The 20,527-nt window shown below is 40.3% G+C and overlaps 1 protein-coding gene across 2 annotated transcripts in view; it reads left to right on the forward strand.

Moving 5' to 3' along the window:
- The first annotated feature begins 998 nt into the window (after nucleotides 1–998).
- The window catches only part of Cyp2c66 (cytochrome P450, family 2, subfamily c, polypeptide 66), a 94,794-nt gene continuing 75,265 nt past the window's right edge, over nucleotides 999–20,527 (forward strand). For both annotated transcript variants that reach the window (XM_087609343.1, XM_087609339.1), the window contains exons 1-3: nucleotides 999–1,202; nucleotides 15,348–15,510; nucleotides 15,727–15,876. In XM_087609343.1, the coding sequence (XP_087465469.1) occupies nucleotides 1,035–1,202; nucleotides 15,348–15,510; nucleotides 15,727–15,876 (481 nt within the window). In that variant the 5' untranslated portion in view covers nucleotides 999–1,034. The remainder of the gene's footprint in view (nucleotides 1,203–15,347; nucleotides 15,511–15,726; nucleotides 15,877–20,527) is intronic.

Here is a 20,527-nt window from a genome sequence, read left to right on the forward strand (position 1 = left end):
TTATTTAATTTTATTTGTGAAAATGACATAATTAATATATCTAAATAACATTTTGAAACCTATAATTTTCTAACTTGCTGTATCCAAGTTCTCTGAGGTTCAATCTTTCTTCATTATGGAAAGAAGATTGATTTTTAGTTTTTTTTTGTTTGGGAAAATATCTTATTGTATTACTCGAAGTAATAAAAGGTGTGTATTTAATGTGGTACTTCTGGCTTTATAACAAGAGCAGAAGAAGTATAATAGGGTAATTTCTATTGTGGTATATATTTTAGTTGATGGGATTATTCTGATCTGTAAGTAATACTGAATAACAGTGGTTATCAGATCTAATTTAAATATACTCGATATCTAGGAGCTGTGTTAGAATGACAGGTTTCCTGACAGAAAGTTCCTTTCCATATTTGAAATATAAAATGTGATCATCTATATATCTATCTTAAAATTGTCTTATGATAAAAATTATCCTCATTAGTTTAATTAAAAACTTATTGTATTATCATTGACAGTATATGTTATTTGCGCTTTTCTGTTAGTGTCTTTGTAATGTTAGCATATTATTGGAAAACTCATCTCATTGTGTTATTGTGAAAGAATAGTCAATGTTTTATACAATGTAAAATTTCTTTTTATTTGCCAGTTATATAAAATATAAAACTTTTCTAATATTAGAAGTCCTTAATTGTTTGCTAACTTTGAGAATTCAGAATTTTCCAAAACTTTCCAATTTTCTATCATGAAATATCCTTATTGTTTCTTTTTCATTTGTGGCTACATATCAGAAAACCCTTTCACCTAAATTTTTCAAACCCAACCCATTACACAATCTACAGGATCTTCTGTAGCATAAATGAGAGCAAAGGAGCCAGCACTTTACTTATCACTATGTTAGAACAAAGTCCAATGGGAGGAGAGATTAAGTGTTCTTTCTGGTTGGTCTGTTTTGTATCAGAAACTCACAGATGTATTGGCAGATTTCATTATATAAGCTTTTGGTTGTGTGTACAGTCACATCTTAAGAAGAGAAGGAAGCAATGATTCTAGGTGTGTTTCTGGGGCTTTTTCTAACATGTCTGCTTCTCCTTTCACTGTGGAAGCAGAATTTTCAGAGAAGAAACCTTCCTCCTGGCCCCACACCTCTTCCTATCATTGGAAATATTCTTCAGATAGATCTTAAGGACATCAGCAAATCTCTGAGGAATGTAAGTATACATTTGGTTTTCCCAGCAGAACTCAAAGATAGGTAAGTGGTCCAATGTTTAAGTGAAAAATATGGCTAGGCATGCCCTATACAGTAGAGGATTGAAACTTGTTACCTAAGCTTGAAGGACTAGATGTATTTTTCATCATGTCATTGTCAGAAATTATAACATGAGACATTGTGGTGTGTCTATTTAAATATTAGAGGCTGTTAGTAGAATGAAAATTATGGTGTGGCAAAGTTGCAGTTTTTCCTTCTTTATACCTTCAGTTAATGACTGGAGGAAAACCAAATGAAGTAGTTAGAGATTTTCTTCACCTATCTTAACCATGCAGTATATGTAGAATGGGAAAACAAATCTATTTTCTGTGAACAATTAATGTCTGTCTGATATCCAGAAAATAGTTATGTGTTTGAACAATATAAAAAATGATAGGAACAAGTAGTCATTCAGGGCTTAGTGGTTGCCATTAGAATTCTTTTCAGTCTGAACACACCCTTTTCTGGGACCAAGAATGTGGCATGCGTTGTAACTTGCTTCTGGAAAATGTGGCACCTCCTGGAAATTTTCTATTTGTTTGCAATGTTTGTAGAGTGCAAAGCAGCCTGGGTGATATCACTTAAAATATAGAATAGCTAACTCTGGAGGTACTGATTCAGGACCTCTCTGAGTAGAGCTTGTAGGTGATGGTGAAACAGTCATCTGGGTATTAATTTCAATGTGAAAAACAGAATAGACAGTGTTAAAACTTGGGATTTCAAAAAATATTGGGATTTCTAGCATTTAGAATTTGGGACACTTAAAGATAAGTTATGATAATTCTGCTCTTTTTTTTAAATAATGTAATGTAAATGTAAATGCTAAATATGTAGATTTAATAGTTAACTGCCATCTGTTCACCAACTGGTTAGGCAGTTTTAGGCCATTCATAAATGAAAATTATTACTATTACTCTAATATTTATGAATCAAAGTAAAATATTGATGCAACATGCAATAATATGTTATAAAATTATAAAGTAATGATAATATCTGTAGTAGTTCAGCATATTGCATGGAAATAACACTGACAATTTTTTCTTATTAAATTTTTTTATGTGATGAAGAGACGGTATTCAATTTTTCCCTTGATATTTAAATTACTTCCTATTTACATAGGACAGTTATTCTTGTATTCTATTAATGGTGAATGTGGACTATATTTTCAAAGATATCAGAATTACTAATTATGTTTTCCTTCCTTTCTTCCTTCCTTTCTTTCTTTCTTTCTTTCTTTCTTTCTTTCTTTCTTCTCTCTTTCTTTCCTTCCTTCCTTCTTTCTTTCCTTTCATTCTTCCTTCCTTCCTTTCCTTTTTTCTTCCTTCCTTCCTTCTTTTTCTTTACTATCTCTCCTGTAATACATCCTGATTACAGTTTCCCCCCTCCACTCCCCCAGTTTCTTCCCACCTCCTCTTTCTCCCAAGTTCACTTTCCCTCCATTTCACTTCATCAACAGTAGTCCTCTTGGAGACATCAACCAAGCATGACAAAATATGATACAATAAAGCAAAGCAAAAGACCTGATGTTGAGGACTGTCAAGGCAACCTAATAGGAGAAAATGGTTCTTAAGAGCAGGCAAAAGACCCAGAGGTACACCTGCTACCACTATTATGAGTCTAACAAACTCATAAAGCTAATAGCCCATACCATACATGTAGAAGATCTGGTGCAGACCCATGCAGGGTGAACCCTGCTTAGTTGATTCTGTAGGTCATGTTCTCCTGGTATCCTCCATGCCCTCTTATTTCCTCAATCTTTTATCCCCAACTTCCATGGAGTTCCTTATAGCCATGAGCTTTTCCATTGGACCCCTTTGTTCCCAGAAAAAAATGACTCTGAGACTTAGTTATTCAATACCTAGGCCATAAGCTTTGGTTCACTTCCCAAACAGCTCACAATTTATAACACACATTTGTTCTATTCTGTGTGCTCCCCATGGCTGGATGCCACTCCTCAGTTTTATGTGTCTGTTTCCTTAGATTTCAGGGTGAATCTATTCCTGTGACTGATTCTATCCCATAGTTCTCTCCATATCAGAAATGTTACCCTCTATTTTCTGACTCAGGTAATAGGCCATCAAATTTTATTGACATTCAGTACACAAAAGATTGTCTCTACAGTTTCCTGATTTCTAATAGCAGAGACATGATGGAGAACTCAAATTTAGATTCTCTCTTTTGACATAATGTCTGTCTATTGGTCTCTGTATCCACTCCAATAAACTGCTAGAGCAAGCTCTGATGATGGCTGGGCAAGGCATTGATCTACGAGTATAGCAGGATTCAATAAGGAATTATTTCATTGATTGTTTTCAGTTGTGTTTGGGTTATCCAGTATGTGGTTCCTGGCCATCCAGGCAGTGTTGGACTTGGGGAGTCCACTTTATGGTGTGGGCCTTAAGTTAAACCAAATATTGGTTGACCACTCCCACAATTTCTGCGCCATCATTGCCACAGCACATCTTGCAAGTTGGGCAGATTGTAGGTTGAGGATTTTGAGGCTGGATTGCTGTTCAGGTTTCTCTTTCTGTAGACTGCAGAGTATTTTCTCACACCACAGAGACTAGTTTGTAGAAGTGAATGTTGTTCCAAGCTCACACCTCAACCTATTCACTTTCTTTTTTTGTAATTTTAAAAATTTTTATTGAATATTTTAAGTATTTACATTTCTTTTTTCCTCCATCTTTATTAACTTGGGTATTTCTTATTTACATTTCAATTGTTATCCCCTTACCCGGTTTCGAGGTCAACAACGCCATAACCTCTCCCCATCCCCTTCTATATCGATGTTCCCCTCCCCATCCTCCACCCATTACCAACTGCCCCCCAATAATCACGTTCACTTGGGGTTCAATCTTGGCAGGGCGAAGGGCTTCCCCTTCCACTGGTGCTCTTACTAGGCTATTCATTGCTACCTATGAGGTTGGAGCCCAGGGTCAGTCCATGAATAGTCTTTGGGTAGTGGCTTAGTCCCTGGAAGCTCTGGTTGGTTGGTATTTTTGTTCATATGGGGTCTTGAGCCCCTTCAAGCTCTTCCAGTCTTTTCTCTGATTCTGTCAACAGGGGTCCCCTTCTCAGTTCATTGGTTTTCTGCTGGCATTCGCCTATGTATTTGCTGTATTCTGGCTGTGTCTCTCAGGAGAGATCTACATCCGGTTCCTGTCAGCCTGCACTTCTTTGCTTCATCCATCTTAACTAGTTTGGTGGCTGTATATGTATGGGCCACATGTGGGGCAGGCTCTGAATGGGTGTTGCTTCTGCCTCTGTTTTAAACTTTGCCTCCCAATTCCCTGCCAAGGGTATTCTTGTTCCCATTTTAAAGAAGGAGTGAAGCATTCGCATTTTGATCATCCATTTTGAGTTTCATGTGTTCTGTGCATCTAGGGTAATTCAAGCATTTGGGCTAATAGCCACTTATCAATGAGTACATACCATGTGTGTTTTTCTGTGATTGGGTTACCTCATTCAGGATGATATTTTTCAGTTCCATCCATTTGCCTGTGAATCTCATAAAGTCATTGTTTTTTTTTTTTTTGATACCCGAGTAGTATTCCATTGTGTAGATGTACCACATTTTCTGTATCCATTCCTCTGTTGAAGGGCATCTGGGTTCTTTCCAGCTTCTAGCTATTATAAATAAGGCTGCTATAAATATAGTGGAGTATGTGTCTTTGCTATATATTGGGGTATCTTTTGGGTATATGCCCAAGAGAGGTATAGCTGGATCCTCAGGTAGTTCCATGTCCAATTTTCTGAGGAACCTCCTGACTGATTTCCAGAATGGTTATACCAGTCTGCAATCCCACCAACAATGGAGGAGTGTTCCTCGTTCTCCACATCCTCGCCAGCATTTGCTGTCACCTGAGTTTTTGATCTTAGCCATTCTCACTGGTGTGAGGTGAAATCTAAGGTTGTCTTGATTTGCAGTTCCCTTATGACTAAAGATGTTGAACATTTCTTTTCTTTTTTTTCTTTTTCTTTTTTTTTCCTTTTTCTTTTTTTGGAGCTGGGGACCGAACCCAGGGTCTTGCACTTCCTAGGCAAGCGCTCTACCACTGAGCTAAATCCCCAACCCCTGAACATTTCTTTAGGTGTTTCTCAGCCATTCAGCATTCCTCAGCTGTGAATTCTTTGTTTAGCTCTGAACCCCATTTTTTAATAGGGTTATTTCTCTCCCTGCAGTCTAACTTCTTGAATTCTTTGTATGTTTTGGATATAAACCTTCTATCTGTTGTAGGATTGATAAAGATCTTTTCCCAATCTCTTGGTTGTCGTTTTGTCCTAACCACAGTGTCCTTTGCCGAACAAAAGCTTTGGAGTTTTATGAGATCCCATTTGTCAATTCTTGATCTTAGAGCATAAGCCACTGGTGTTTTGTTCAGGAAATTTTCCCCAGTGCCCAAGTGTTAGAGATGCTTCCCCACTTTTTCTTCTATTAGTTTGAGTGTATCTGGTTTGATGTGGAGGGCCTTGATCCACTTGGACTTAAGCTTTGTACAGGATGATAAGCATGGATCAATTTGCATTCTTCTACATGTTGACCTCCAGTTGAACCAGCACCATTTACTGAAAATGCTATCTTTTTTCCATTGGATGGTTTTGGCTCCTTTGACAAAAATCAAGTGCCCATAGGTGTGTGGGTTCATTTCTGGGTCTTCAATTCGATTCCACTGGTCTATCTGTCTGTCTCTGTACCAATACCATGCAGTTTTTATCACTATTGCTCTGTAATACTGCTTGAGTTCAGGGATAGTGATTGCCCCTGAAGTCCTTTTATTGTTGAGGATAGTTTTAGCTATCCTGGGTTTTTTGTTATTCCAGATGAATTTGCAAATTGTTCTGTCTAACTCTTTGAAGAATTGGATTGGTATTTTGATGGGGATTGCATTGAATATGTAGATCGCTTTTGGTAAAATGGCCATTTTTACTATATTAATCCTGCCAATCCATGGGCATGGGAGATCTTTCCATCTTCTGAGGTCTTCTTCAATTTCTTTCTTCAGAGTCTTGAAGTTCTTATTGTACAGATCTTTTACTTGCTTGGTTAAAGTCACACAGAGGTACTTTATATTATTTGGGTCTATTATGAAGGGTGTCGTTTCCCTAATTCCTTTCTCGGCTTGTTTCTCTTTTGTGTAGAGGAAGGCTACTGATTTATTTGAGTTAATTTTATACACAGCCACTTTGATGAAGTCGTTTACAGCTTTAGTAGTTCTCTGGTGGAACTTTTGGGATCACTTAAATATACTATCATATCATCTGAGAATAGTGATATTTTGACTTCTTCTTTTCCGATCTGTATCCCCGTGATCTCCTTTTGTTTTCAGATTGCTCTGGCTAGAACTACAAGAACTATATTGAATAAGGAGGGAGAGAGTGGATAGCCTTGTCTAGTCCCTGATTTTAGTGGGATTGCTTCAAGTTTCTCTCCATTTAGTTTAATGTTAGCAACTAGTTTGCTGCATATGGCTATTACTATGTTTAGGTATGGGCCTTGAATTCCTATTCTTTCCAGGACTTTTATCATGAAGGGTTGTTGAATTTTGTCAAATGCTTTCTTAGCATCTAATGAAATGATCATGTAGTTTTGTTCTTTCAGTTTGTTTATATAATGGATCAAGTTGATGGTTTTCCTCATATTAAACCATCCCTGCATGCCTGGGATGAAGCCTACTTGATAATGTGGATGATGTTTTTAATGTACTCTTGGATTCAGTTTGCCAGAATTTTATTATTTTGTGTTGATATTCATAAAAGAAATTTGTCTGAAGTTCTTTTTCTTTGTTGGGTCTTTGTGTGGTCTAGGTATAAGTGTAATTGTGACTTCATAGAAGGAATTCGGTAGTGCTCCATCTATTTCAATTTTGTGGAATAGTTTGGATAGTATTGGTATGAGGTCTTCTATGAAGGTTTGATAGAATTCTGCACTAAACCCTTCTGGACCTGGGCTCTTTTTGGTTGGCAGACCTGTAATGACTGCTTCCATTTCGTTAGGTGTTATGGGGTTGTGTAAATGGTTTATCTCTTCCTGATTTAACTTCGGTACTGGTATCTGTCTCAGAAATTGTCCACTTCCTGCAGATTTTCAACTTTTGTTGAGTATAGGCTTTTGTAGTAGGATTTGATGATTTTTTGAATTCCTCTGATTCTATAGTTTTGCCTCCCTTTTCATTTCTGATTTTGTTAATTTGTACACACTCTCTGTGTCCTCTCGTTAGTCTGGCTAAGGGTTTATCTATCTTGTTGATTTTCTCAAAGAACAAACTTTTGGTTCTGTTGATTCTTTCTATGGTCCTTTTTGTTTTTATTCGGTTGATTTCAGCTCTGAGTTTGATTGTTTCCTGCCTTCTACTCCTCCTGGGTGTATTTGCTTCTTTTTGTTCTAGAGCTTTTAGGTGTGCTGTCAAGCAGCTGATATATGCTCTCTCCTGTTTCTTTCTGGAGGCACTCAGTGCTATGAGTTTTCCTCTTAGCACAGACTTCATTGTGTCCCATTAGTTTGGGTATGTTGTAACTTCATTTTCATTAAATTCTAACAAGTCTTTAATTTCTTTCTTTATTTCTTCCGTGACCAGGTTATCATTGAGTAGAGCATTGTTCAACTTTCACGTATATGTGGGCATTCTTCCCTTATTGTTTTTGAAGACCAGCTTTAGCCTGTAGTGGTATGATAGGACACATGGGATTATTTCTATCTTTCTGTAAGTGTTGGGGCCCATTTTTGACCAATTATATGGTCAATTTTGGACAATTTTTGGACATGAGGTGGTGAGAAGAATGTATATCCTTTTGCTTTAGAATAGAATGCTCGATCAATATCTTTTAAATCCATTTGGTTCATGACTTCTCTTAGTCTGTCTGTGTTTCTGTTTAATTTCTGTTTCCATGATCTGTCCATTGATGAGAGTGGGGTACTGAAATCTCCTACTATTATTGTGTGAGGTGCAATGTGTGTTTTGAGCTTTAGTAAGGTTTCTTTTATGTGTGTAGTTGCCCTTTTATTTGGAGCATAGATATTTAGGATTGAGAGTTCATCTTGGTGGATTTTTCCTTTGATGAATATGAAGTGTCCTTCCTTATCTTTTTTGATGATTGTTAGTTGAAATTCGATTTTATTCGATATTAGAATGGCTCCTCCTGCTTGCTTCTTCTGACTGTTTGCTTGGAAGATTGTTTTCTAGCCTTTCACTCTGAGGTTGTGTCTGTGTTTGTTTCTTAGGTGTGTTTCCTGTAGGCAGCAGAATGCATGGTCCTCATTGTGTATCCTGTTTGTCAATCTATGTCTTTTTATTGGAGAGTTGAGACCATTGGTGTTGAGAGATATTAAGGAATAGTGATTATTGCTTCCTGTTATAGTCATATTTAGATATGAGGTTATGTTTGTGTGCTTTTCTTCTCTTTGTTTTGTTGCCAAGACGATTAGTTTCTTGCTTATTCTGGGGTGTAACTTGACTCCTTATTTTGGGTTTTACCATTTATTATCCTTTGTAGTGCTGGATTTGTAGAAAGATATTGTGTAAATTTGGTTTTGTCATGGAATATCTTGGTTTCTCCATCTATGTTTATTGATAGTTTTGCAGGATACAGTAACCTGGGATGGCATTTGTGTTCTCTTAGGGTCTGTATGACATCTGTCCAGGATCTTTTGGCTTTCATAGTCTCTGGCGAAAAGTCTGGTGTGATTCTGATAGGTTTGCCTTTATATGTTACTTGACTTTTTCCCTACTGCTTTTAATATTCTTTCTTTATTTTGTGCATTTGCTGTTTTGACTATTATGTGATGGGAGGAGTTTCTTTCTGGTCCAATCTATTTGGAGTTTTGTAGGCTTCTTGTATGTTTATGGGCATCTCTTTCTTTAGGTTAGGGAAGTTCTCTTCTATGATTTTGTTCAAGATATTTACTGGTCGTTTGAGCTGGGAGTCTTCACTCTCTTCTATACCTATTATCCTTAGGTTTGATCTTCTCATTGAGTGCTGGATTTCCTGTATGTTTTGGACCTGTAGCTTTTTCCGTTTTACATTATGTTTGACAGTTGTTTTGATGATTTCTATGGAATCTTCTGCTCCTGAGATTCTCTCTTCTTTTTCTTGTATTCTGTTGGTGATGCTTGTATCTACGGTTACTTGTCTCTTCCTTTGGTTTTCAACATCCAAGTTTGTTTCCCTGTTTTCTTTCATTATTGCTTCTTTTTCCATTTTTAATTCCTTCAACTGTTTGTTTGTGTTTTCCTGGAATTCTTTCAGCGATTTTTGTGATTCTTCTCTATAGGTTTCTACTTTTTTATTTATGTTTTCCTGCGTTTCTCTAAGGGAATTCTTCATATCTTTCTTGAAGTCCTCCAGCATCATGATCAAATATGATTTTAAATCTAGATCTTGCTTTTCTGTGTGTTTGGATATTCAGTGTTCACTTTGGTGGGAGAATTGGGCTCCGATGATGCCATGTAATCTTGGTTTCTGTTGCTTGGGTTCCTACGTTTGCCTCTCGCTATCAGGTTGTCTCTAGTGTTACTTTTTCCTGCTATTTCTGACAATGAGTAGACCGTCCTATAGGCCTGTGTGTCACGAGTGTTGTGGACCTGTTTTCCTGTTTTCTTTCAGCCAGTTATGGAAACAGAGCGTTCTGCTTTCGGGCATGTAGTCTTTCCTGTCTACTGGTCTTCAGTTGTTCCTGTGGGCCTGTGTCCTGAGTCCACCAAGCAGGTCGCTTGGAGCAGAAAAGTTGGTCTTACCTGTGGTCCCGAGGCTGAAGTTGCTTGTTGGGGGCTGCTTTTGAGCTCTCTGTGAGGGTGGCAACCAGCAGGGCCAGCACCACCTTTTCTGGGAGCCCCTGTGCCCCTGGGTCCCAGATGGTGTTAGGTATTTTCCTCTGGAGTTAGAAATGTGGGCAGAGTGTAGTCTCTTTTGTCTTCCCAGGTGGGTCTATCCCTCTGAAGGTTTAGCTCTCCCTTCCACGGGATTTGTGTGCAAAGAACAGTTCATCCTGTCCCTTCAGGTCCAGGAGGTGTCTGGAGCACAGGGGACCTGCAGCTCCATTGCACCTATCTTCTGGTTCCCAGAGGCTGTATACAGTTTCCTCTTGGGGCAGGGATGTGGGCAGGGGTGGGCAGTATTGGTGGTCTCTCCAGCTGTGCAGTCTCAGGAGTGCTCACCTGTCCGGGAGGTGAGCTCTCTCTCCCAAGGGGTTTGGGAGCAGTGAGCCTCTGGCAGGGATCAGTGAGGTTGGGGCTCCAGTTAAAAACCAGAAGTGTCCGGTCTCAGAGTAATTTTGCCTCTGTGTGTCTTGAGACCACCAGGCAGGTGGCTTTGAGTAGAAAAGTTGGTCTTACCTGTGGTCCCATGGCTGAAGTTTGGTCGTGGGGGGTTGCTTTTGAGCTCTCCATGGGGGTGGCAACCAGGAGGGCCTGCACCGCCTTTTCTGGGATCCCAGATGGTGTTAGGTTTTTTCCTCTGGAGTCAGAAATGTGGGCAGAGTGTAGTCTCTTCTGGCTTCCCAGGCATGTCTGCCCCTCTGAATGTTTCGGTCTCCCTCCCACGGGATATGGGTGCAGAGAACTGTTGATCCGGTCCCTTCAGTTCCAGGAGGTGTCTAGTATATCTGGTTTTATGTTGAGGTCTTTTATCTTCTTGGACTTGGGTTTCATGTATTGTAATAAGTATAGATTAATTTGCATCTTTCTGTATTCAGACACACAGTTAGACCAGCAATATTTGTTGAAGATGCTTTCTTTGTTTCATTGCTTATTTCTGTCTTCTCTAAAAATAAAAAAAAAAATCAGGTGTCCATAGGCCTGTGGATTCATGTTTGGGTCTTTAATTCAATTCCATTGATATACCTGTCTGTTTTTATTCCAATACCATGCCATTTTATTACTATAGCTCTGTAGTAGAGCTTAAAATCAGGGATGCTGATACGACTAGAAGTTCTACAGGATTGTTGTAGTTATACTGGAGTTTTTGTTTTTCCATATGAAATTGATAATTTTCCTTTTAAAGTCCGAGAATAATTGTGTTGAAATTTTGAAGGAGATTGCATTGAATGCGTAGATTGCTTTTGGTAGTATGGCTATTTTAACTAAGTTAAATTTAGCAACTCATAGGCATGTTAGGTCTTTCCATTCTCTGATATCCCCTTCAACTTCTTTCATCAAAGACTTGAAGTTATTAATTATACAAGTCTTTCACTTGCTTGGTTAGCTATTACTCACTCCGAGATACTTTGTGTTATTTGAGTCTATTGTGGAATGTATTGCTTCTCTAATTTTCCTTTAGTATATTTGGCAATTGTATGGAAAGAAGCTACTGTTTTTGTTGTGTTGCCATTATTTGAATTTATCTTGTATCCAGTCACTTTGTTGAAAGTGTGTATCAGCTGTAAAAGTTCCCTAGTATTTTTAAAATGACCCATGAAATACTACCATAGCATCTGCAAATGATAATACTGTGATGTCGTTTCTAATTGATCTGCTTTAGTTGTGTTAATGTTCTAGCTAAAACTTTGAATACTATATTGTATAGACTGGAGACAGGGGGCAAATTGTTTCCCGAGTTTAGAGGAAATGCTTTGAATTTCTCTTCATTTAATTTAATGTTGGCTATAGGCTTGCTGGAAATTGTGTTTTATCCTTAATTTCTCTAGTTCCTTTTTTTAAAAATCAGGGGTGTTGCATTTAGCCAGTGCCCCCTTTTTGCGTTTAATGAGACAATTGTGTTTTTCTTCTTTCAGTTTAATTATAATATGTTGCTTATTCATATGTTGAATCATCCCTGCATCTCTGGGATGAAGCCTCCTTGAACATGGTGGATGACCTTTTCAATGTATTTTTGATTGACTGTCTGGCCATAGACATGTTTTTTGGGAGGATGCGGGCTGGGAAACTTTAAATGACTGCTTATATTTCACCAGAGATTATAGGTCTTTTTAAATTGTTTGTCTGATATTGAATTAATGTTGATAAATTGTACCAATTGAGAAAAAAGTAAATCTCTTTTAGATTTTAATTTGGTAGAGTATAGGATTTTGAAGCAAGACCTAGTGATTTTCTGCATCTCTTCTGTTGTTTTGTCCAACATTTTGTTTCTAAGTTCATTACTTTGTATGTTCTTTCACTGCCTTTTAGTTAATTTAAATAAGTATTTGTATGTCTTGTTCATTTTCTCAAAGAATCAACTCTTTTGTTTCATTGAATTTTTTGCATCTTTATTGGATATTTTATGTATTTACATTCAAATGTTATCCCCTTTCCTCACTTTTCCATACCCCTCCCACCTCCCCCTGCTTTTATGAGGATGCTACCCCTTCCCACTCACCCACTTCCACCTCACTGCCCTGGCATTCTCCTGCACTGGGGAAACAAGACTTCACAGGACCAGAGGCTTCTTCTCCTTTGATGCCAAACAATGACATCCTTTGCTATACATGCAGTTGGAGCCATGGGTTCCTTCATGTATACTCTTTGGTTGGTGGTTTAGTCCCTGGGAGCTCTGGAGTGCCAGGTTGGTTGATGTTGTTGTTCTTCCTATGTTGTTACAAACCCCTTCAGCTCTTTCAGTTTTTTCTCTATCTCCTCCATTGGGGTCCCCCTGCTCAGTCTGATGGTTAGTTGTAAGCATCATCATCTGTATAGGTAAGTCTCTGACAGAACCTCTCAGAAGATGTCCATATCAGGCTCCTGTCAGCAAGCACTTCTTGGCACCAACAATAGTGACTAGATTTGATGGTTGCATATGGTATAAATCCCCAGGTAGGGCAATCTCTGGATGGCCTTTTCTTCAGTCTCTGCTCCACTTTTTGTCCCTGTATTTCCTTTAGACAGGAGAAATTCTGGGTTAAAAATTTGAGAAGGGTGGGTGACCCCATCCCCCAAAGGGACCTAACTTGTGGATATGGTCTCTACAGGTTCTCTCTCCCCTTTGTTGGGTGTTTCAACTCATCTCATCCCTGTTGGGCCCTTGGAGCCTCTTGCTTTCTTGGCATATGGGCCTTGCTGGTGGCAACCTCTAGTCCCCATTCCCCATTCTGACACACCTCTGTTCAAATTCCTACTTCTCTGTATAGAATCCCAATTTTCTCTCATACCTGATCCTGCTCCCCTTTCCCTTCTCCCTCCTCTCTTCCTCCGAAGTCCCTCCCACCCTCTACTTCCCATGAGTATTTTGTCCCCCTTCTAAGAAGGACTGAAGCATCCACATTTGGTCTTCCTTCTTCTTGAGCTTCATATGGTATGTGAATTATATCTTGGGTATTCCAAACTTTTGGGCTAATATCCACTTATCAGTGAGCGCATACCATGTGTGTTCTTTTGAGACTGGGTCACCTCACTCAGGATGATATTTTCTATCTTCATCCATTTTTAGTGTTTTCTTTGTTTCTGTTTTATTGATTTTTACCATCAGGTTGATTATTTCTTCTGTCTACTTTCCTTGCATGCACTTACTTCATTTTGTTTTAGACCTTTCTGGTGTGCTGATAAACTGTTAGTATGAAATTTCTTCATTTTTTTTAATGTAAGCACTCAGTGCTATGAACTTCCCTCTTAGTACTGCTTTCAGCATGTCCCATAAGTTTGTATATATTTTCATTGAATTCTAAAAAGTATTTAATTTCTTTCTTTATTTTCGTATGAACCATTTTCATTCAGTAGAGAATTGTGTCTTTATGAGTTTGTAAGCTTTCTGGTTTAATGTGTGGTGGTCTGATAAGATGCAGGGGGTTATTTCAATTTTCTTCTATCTATTAAAACTTAATTTGTGGAAGAGTATGTAGCCATGTTTTGAGAAAGTTTCATGAGGCAATGAGAAAGAGGTATATTATTTTGTTTTGGGGTAGAATGTTCTATAAATACATAAATATATTTGGTTCATTTTGTTTATTTTTACTTTTTTTATTAAATCAATTGATGTATTTATTCACTTTACATCACTATAACAGCCTCCACCTCTCTCAGTAACTCCTCACGCAACTGTTTTTCCTCCCTCTCCCTCTCTGAGAAAGGCAAGACCCCTGTATCACTCCACCCTGGTTCAGTTCACTGCAGGACTAGTCAGTCCTTTCCCACTGAGGCCAGACAAGGAGACCCAGTTAAGTGAACAGAATCTACAGGCATGGAACAGACTAAGGGACAGCCCCTGCTTCAGTGATTGGGGACCTGAATGAAGACTGAGCTGCATATCTGCTACATATGTGTGGAGAATTAGGTGCAGCCCGTGTATGCTATTTAGTTAATGGTTTAGTTTTTGGAAACCCCCAAGGGTCCAGGCCAGTTGACACTGTTGGTCCTCTTGGGCAGGTCATATCCCCTCCAGGTCCCTCAATCCTTAAGCCAATTCTTCCACAAGACTCCCTGAGTTCTGTCTAATGCTTGGCTGTGGGTCTTTGCACAGCCAAGATTACTCTGTTTCAGTCATCTGATGGGTGGAGCCTCTCAGAGGGCAGTCATGCTAGGCTCCTGTCTGCAAGAATAGCATAGTATCAGTAATAATGTCAGAGAGTGTTTCTTTCCCATGGAATGAGTCTCAATTTAGGACAGTCATTGGTTGGCCATTCACTCTGTCTCTACTCTATCTTTGTTCCTGTACTTCTCATAGGTAGGGCAAATTTCAGGTAAAAGATTTTGTGGGTGGGTTGGTGTCCTTATCCCTCCACTGGGGTTCCTGCCTGGCTACAGGAGGTGATCCTCTGAGGAGTTTCTCTCATTCTAAATCTCTGGCTTGTCCCAAAGGTGCTCCCTCCTATTGTGGTAGGCAAGACCCAGATTATTGTTTCTGGAAAATGGAGTGTAGGGAAGCCTACCTGACTTCTGCTCAGCATCTCCTGTGCTTGAACAGGGTGTATCAATCTTGAGTTTGGGTCTGAGATACAGCAGAGAGGTGGTGATGGATGTCAAGGGTGGGGTGATCTGTGAAATCCATAGGAGTCATAAACAGTGGGAAGAGGAGCTGCAGCTTGTATTCTGTTGATATACTAGGGGTTACCTTAAGAATTGTGTTTATGGTAAGAAACAAAGAGGGAAAGGTCTATGGACAGTCTACCTTATCTTCTGCCAGGTATGGCCTTCCACCTACTGACAACTTTTTACTACGTTTTCATCTCTTTTTTGTTTTTCAGTTTTCAAAAGTCTATGGCCCTGTGTTCACCCTGTACTTTGGCAGGAAGCCTGCTGTGGTGTTACATGGATATGAAGCTGTGAAAGAAGCCTTGATTGATCATGGGGAGGAATTTGCTGGAAGAGGAATCTTTCCAGTGGCTGAGAAGTTTAACAAAAACTGTGGTAAATGTCCATGAACCAATATGCCCATGTGCCTAAGTATCTATGAATCCAACTGTTCTCATGCACCTATGTGTTGAACTGTGGTCATAGGGGATGTGAGGATGGAAGGCAGACTTGAAAATTATTCAATCCCAACTTGGGTTTCTGTGTGGCAGCCACCCATCAGCCCTCTTCCTTATCTGGGAATTCGCTTCTCATTTCTGCTCTTCCTTGTAGGGGTTGTTTTCAGTAGTGGGAGGACCTGGAAAGAGATGAGACGCTTCTCACTCATGACTCTGCGAAACTTTGGGATGGGGAAGAGAAGCATTGAAGACCGAGTTCAAGAGGAGGCTCGCTGTCTTGTAGATGAGTTGAGAAAAACCAATGGTGGGTGTCCCTCATCTTTGACTTCTATATTTTGTGAGGTTTTCAAGGAATTTTGAGGCTTGCTAGAACTTTCATTCTATATTATGCCTCCGCCTTCATATGGAAATCATGATATGTAGAGAAAAATAGGAGAGCTTTTATATCTGTGATACTTGTTTTATGGTGGGATTGTGTCTGTTTTAAAGGGTCTAAGCCATCATTTCATGTCAATTTTCCCAAGTGCTTTGTTTTCAAATAGCAAAATGATTATATGAATCTATGTTGTGAGCTTATTTTCTGACTATTTAAGGATGATAATTTCCATTAGTATAAATATTAACCTCACTAGAAAACATGCTGCATGTAATCACAGCATCACATTTGTATAGAAAAGAAACCACCATTCAGTTGCCATCTGCACTAAGAGCTAAGGCTGTCCCATAGTCTTTTGGATCCAAAACATGCCTGCAAATAGCTGGTCTACCACAAGTGCTCTCACTCTTGAGCTCACAGGTGGGACCCCACTTTCGCTCCACTGACTGTCCAAGGAGAGACCCACCCTCAGCACATGGGACATGGGAGCAACAGGGCAGACTGCAACAGGATCCATCCAGTCTCAATCTGTGCCCAGAGCTAAGGCTGTCCTACAGCCATATGGACCCAAAACCTGCCTGGAGAGAGCTGGACTCCCAGAAGAACTCTCATTCCCAGTATCACAGACTCAGAGGCTCACAGGCTCACAGAAGGGACAAGCTCCAGTCAGAGACAGCAAGATGAACAAACGTGAGAGATGTCCAGATGGCAAGAGGCAGGCACAAGAAACTAAGCAACAACAACCAAGGCTAGTTGGCATCATCAGAACCCAGTTCTCCTACCACAGTAAATATTGGATACCCCAATGTACCAGAAAAGTATGATTTGGATTTAAAAATACAAATACATCAGAATGATGGTAGAGAACTTTAAGAAGGATATAAATAACTCCTGTATATAAAGAAATACAGGACACCCGCGGATCCCGGCCCGCAGCAGCTCTCCGCTCCCAGACCCGGTGAGAGAGAGACCCAACCGCCTGGTCAGGTGGGCACTCCTGAGGCTGCAGAGCGGAAGAGACCACCAACACTGTTCACCCCTGCCCACATCCCTGGCCCAAGAGGAAACTGTATAAGGCCTCTGGGCTCCCGTGGGGGAGGGCCCAGGAGCGGCAGGACCCCTGCGCCTGAGACACCGCCGGAACCTGAAAGAAACAGACCGGATAAACAGTTCTCTGCACCCAAATCCCGTGGGAGGGAGAGCTAAACCTTCAGAGAGGCAGACAAGCCTGGGAAACCAGAAGAGACTGCTCCCTGCACACACATCTCGGACGCCAGAGGAAAAAGCCAAAGACCATCTGGAACCCTGGTGCACTGAAGCTCCCGGAAGGGGCGGCACAGGTCTTCCTGGTTGCTGCCGCTACAGAGAGCCCCTGGGCAGCACCCCACGAGCGAACCTGAGCCTCGGGACCACAGGTAAGACCAAAATTTCTGCTGCACGAAAGCTGCCTGGTGAGCTTGGGACACACGGAAGCAGAATTTCTCTAGGACCGGGCACGTTCTGTGTTTAGCGGAAGTCCCACACCCGCGGATCCCGGCCCGCAGCAGCTCTCTGCTCCCAGACCCGGTGAGAGAGAGACCCAACCACCTGGTCAGGTGGGCACTCCTGAGGCTGCAGAGCAGAAGAGACCACCAACACTGCTCACCCCTGCCCACATCCCTGGCCCAAGAGGAAACTGTATAAGGCCTCTGGGCTCCCGTGGGGGAGGGCCCAGGAGCGGCAGGACTCCTGCGCCTGAGACACCGCCGGAACCTGAAAGAAACAGACCGGATAAACAGTTCTCTGCACCCAAATCCCGTGGGAGGGAGAGCTAAACCTTCAGAGAGGCAGACAAGCCTGGGAAACCAGAAGAGACTGCTCCCTGCACACACATCTCGGACGCCAGAGGAAAAAGCCAAAGACCATCTGGAACCCTGGTGCACTGAAGCTCCCGGAAGGGGCGGCACAGGTCTTCCTGGTTGCTGCCGCTGCAGAGAGCCCGTGGGCAGCACCCCATGAGCGAACTTGAGCCTCAGGACCACAGGTAAGACCAAATTTTCTGCTGCAAGAAAGCTGCCTGGTGAACTCAAGACACAGGCCCACAGGAACAGCTGAAGACCTGTAGAGAGGAAAAACTACACGCCCGAAAGCAGAACACTCTGTCCCCATAACTGACTGAAAGAGAGGAAAACAGGTCTACAGCACTCCTGACACACAGGCTTATAGGACAGTCTAGCCACTGTCAGAAATAGAAGAACAAAGAAACAATAGAGATAATCTGATGGCGAGAGGCAAGCGCAGGAACCCAAGCAACAGAAACCAAGACTACATGGCATCATCGGAGCCCAATTCTCCCACCAAAGCAAACACGGAATATCCAAACACACCAGAAAAGCAAGATCTAGTTTCAAAATCATATTTGATCATGATGCTGGAGGACTTCAAGAAAGACATGAACACACTTAGGGAAGCACAGGAAAACATTAATAAACAAGTAGAAGCCTACAGAGAGGAATCGCAAAAATCCCTGAAAGAATTCCAGGAAAACACAAACAAACAGTTGAAGGAATTAAAAATGGAAATAGAAGCAATCAAGAAAGAACACATGGAAACAACCCTGGATATAGAAAACCAAAAGAAGAGACAAGGAGCTGTAGATACAAGCTTCACCAACAGAATACAAGAGATGGAAGAGAGAATCTCAGGAGCAGAAGATTCCATAGAAATCATTGACTCAACTGTCAAAGATAATGTAAAGCGGAAAAAGCTACTGGTCCAAAACATACAGGAAATCCAGGACTCAATGAGAAGATCAAACCTAAGGATAATAGGTATAGAAGAGAGTGAAGACTCCCAGCTCAAAGGACCAGTAAATATCTTCAACAAAATCATAGAAGAAACTTCCCTAACCTAAAAAAAGAGATACCCATAGACATACAAGAAGCCTACAGAACTCCAAATAGATTGGACCAGAAAAGAAACACCTCCCGTCACATAATTGTCAAAACACCAAACGCACAAAATAAAGAAAGAATATTAAAAGCAGGAAGGGAAAAAGGTCAAGTAACATATAAAGGGAGACCTATCAGAATCACACCAGACTTCTCGCCAGAAACTATGAAGGCCAGAAGATCCTGGACTGATGTTATACAGACCCTAAGAGAACACAAATGCCAGCCCAGGTTACTGTATCCAGCAAAACTCTCAATTAACATTGATGGAGAAACCAAGATATTCCATGACAAAACCAAATTTACACAATATCTTTCTACAAATCCAGCACTACAAAGGATAATAAATGGTAAAGCCCAACATAAGGAGGCAAGCTATACCCTAGAAGAAGCAAGAAACTAATCGTCTTGGCAACAAAACAAAGAGAATGAAAGCACACAAACATAACCTCACATCCAAATATGAATATAAAGGGAAACAATAATCACTATTCCTTAATATCTCTCAATATCAATGGCCTCAACTCCCCAATAAAAAGACATAGATTAACAAACTGGATACGCAACGAGGACCCTGCATTCTGCTGCCTACAGGAAACACACCTCAGAGACAAAGACAGACACTACCTCAGAGTGAAAGGCTGGAAAACAACTTTCCAAGCAAATGGTCAGAAGAAGCAAGTTGGAGTAGCCATTCTAATATCAAATAAAATCAATTTCCAACTAAAAGTCAACAAAAAAGATAAGGAAGGACACTTCATATTCATCAAAGGAAAAATCCACCAAGATGAACTCTCAATCCTAAATATCTATGCCCCAAATACAAGGGCACCTACATACGTAAAAGAAACCTTACTAAAGCTCAAAACACACATTGCACCTCACACAATAATAGTGGGAGATTTCAACACCCCACTCTCATCAATGGACAGATCAGGGAAACAGAAATTAAACAGTGATGTCGACAGACTAAGAGAAGTCATGAGCCAAATGGACTTAACGGATATTTATAGAACTTTCTATCCTAAAGCAACAGGATATACCTTCTTCTCAGATCCTCATGGTACTTTCTCCAAAATTGACCATATAATTGGTCAAAAAACGGGCCTCAACAGGTACAGAAAGATAGAAATAATCCCATGCGTGCTATCGGACCACCACGGCCTAAAACTGGTCTTCAATAACAATAAGGGAAGAATGCCCACATATACGTGGAAATTGAACAATGCTCTACTCAATGATAACCTGGTCAAGGAAGAAATAAAGAAAGAAATTAAAAACTTTTTAGAATTTAATGAAAATGAAGATACAACATACTCAAACTTATGGGACACAATGAAAGCTGTGCTAAGAGGAAAACTCATAGCGCTGAGTGCCTGCAGAAAGAAACAGGAAAGAGCATATGTCAGCAGCTTGACAGCACACCTAAAAGCTCTAGAACAAAAAGAAGCAAATACACCCAGGAGGAGTAGAAGGCAGGAAATAATCAAACTCAGAGCTGAAATCAACCAAGTAGAAACAAAAAGGACCATAGAAAGAATCAACAGAACCAAAAGTTGGTTCTTTGAGAAAATCAACAAGATAGATAAACCCTTAGCCAGACTAACGAGAGGACACAGAGAGTGCGTCCAAATTAACAAAATCAGAAA

The sequence above is a fragment of the Rattus norvegicus genome, chromosome 1 (genome assembly GCF_021556685.1).
Source record: "Rattus norvegicus strain SHRSP/BbbUtx chromosome 1, alternate assembly SHRSP_T2T, whole genome shotgun sequence".
NCBI lineage: Eukaryota > Metazoa > Chordata > Mammalia > Rodentia > Muridae > Rattus > Rattus norvegicus.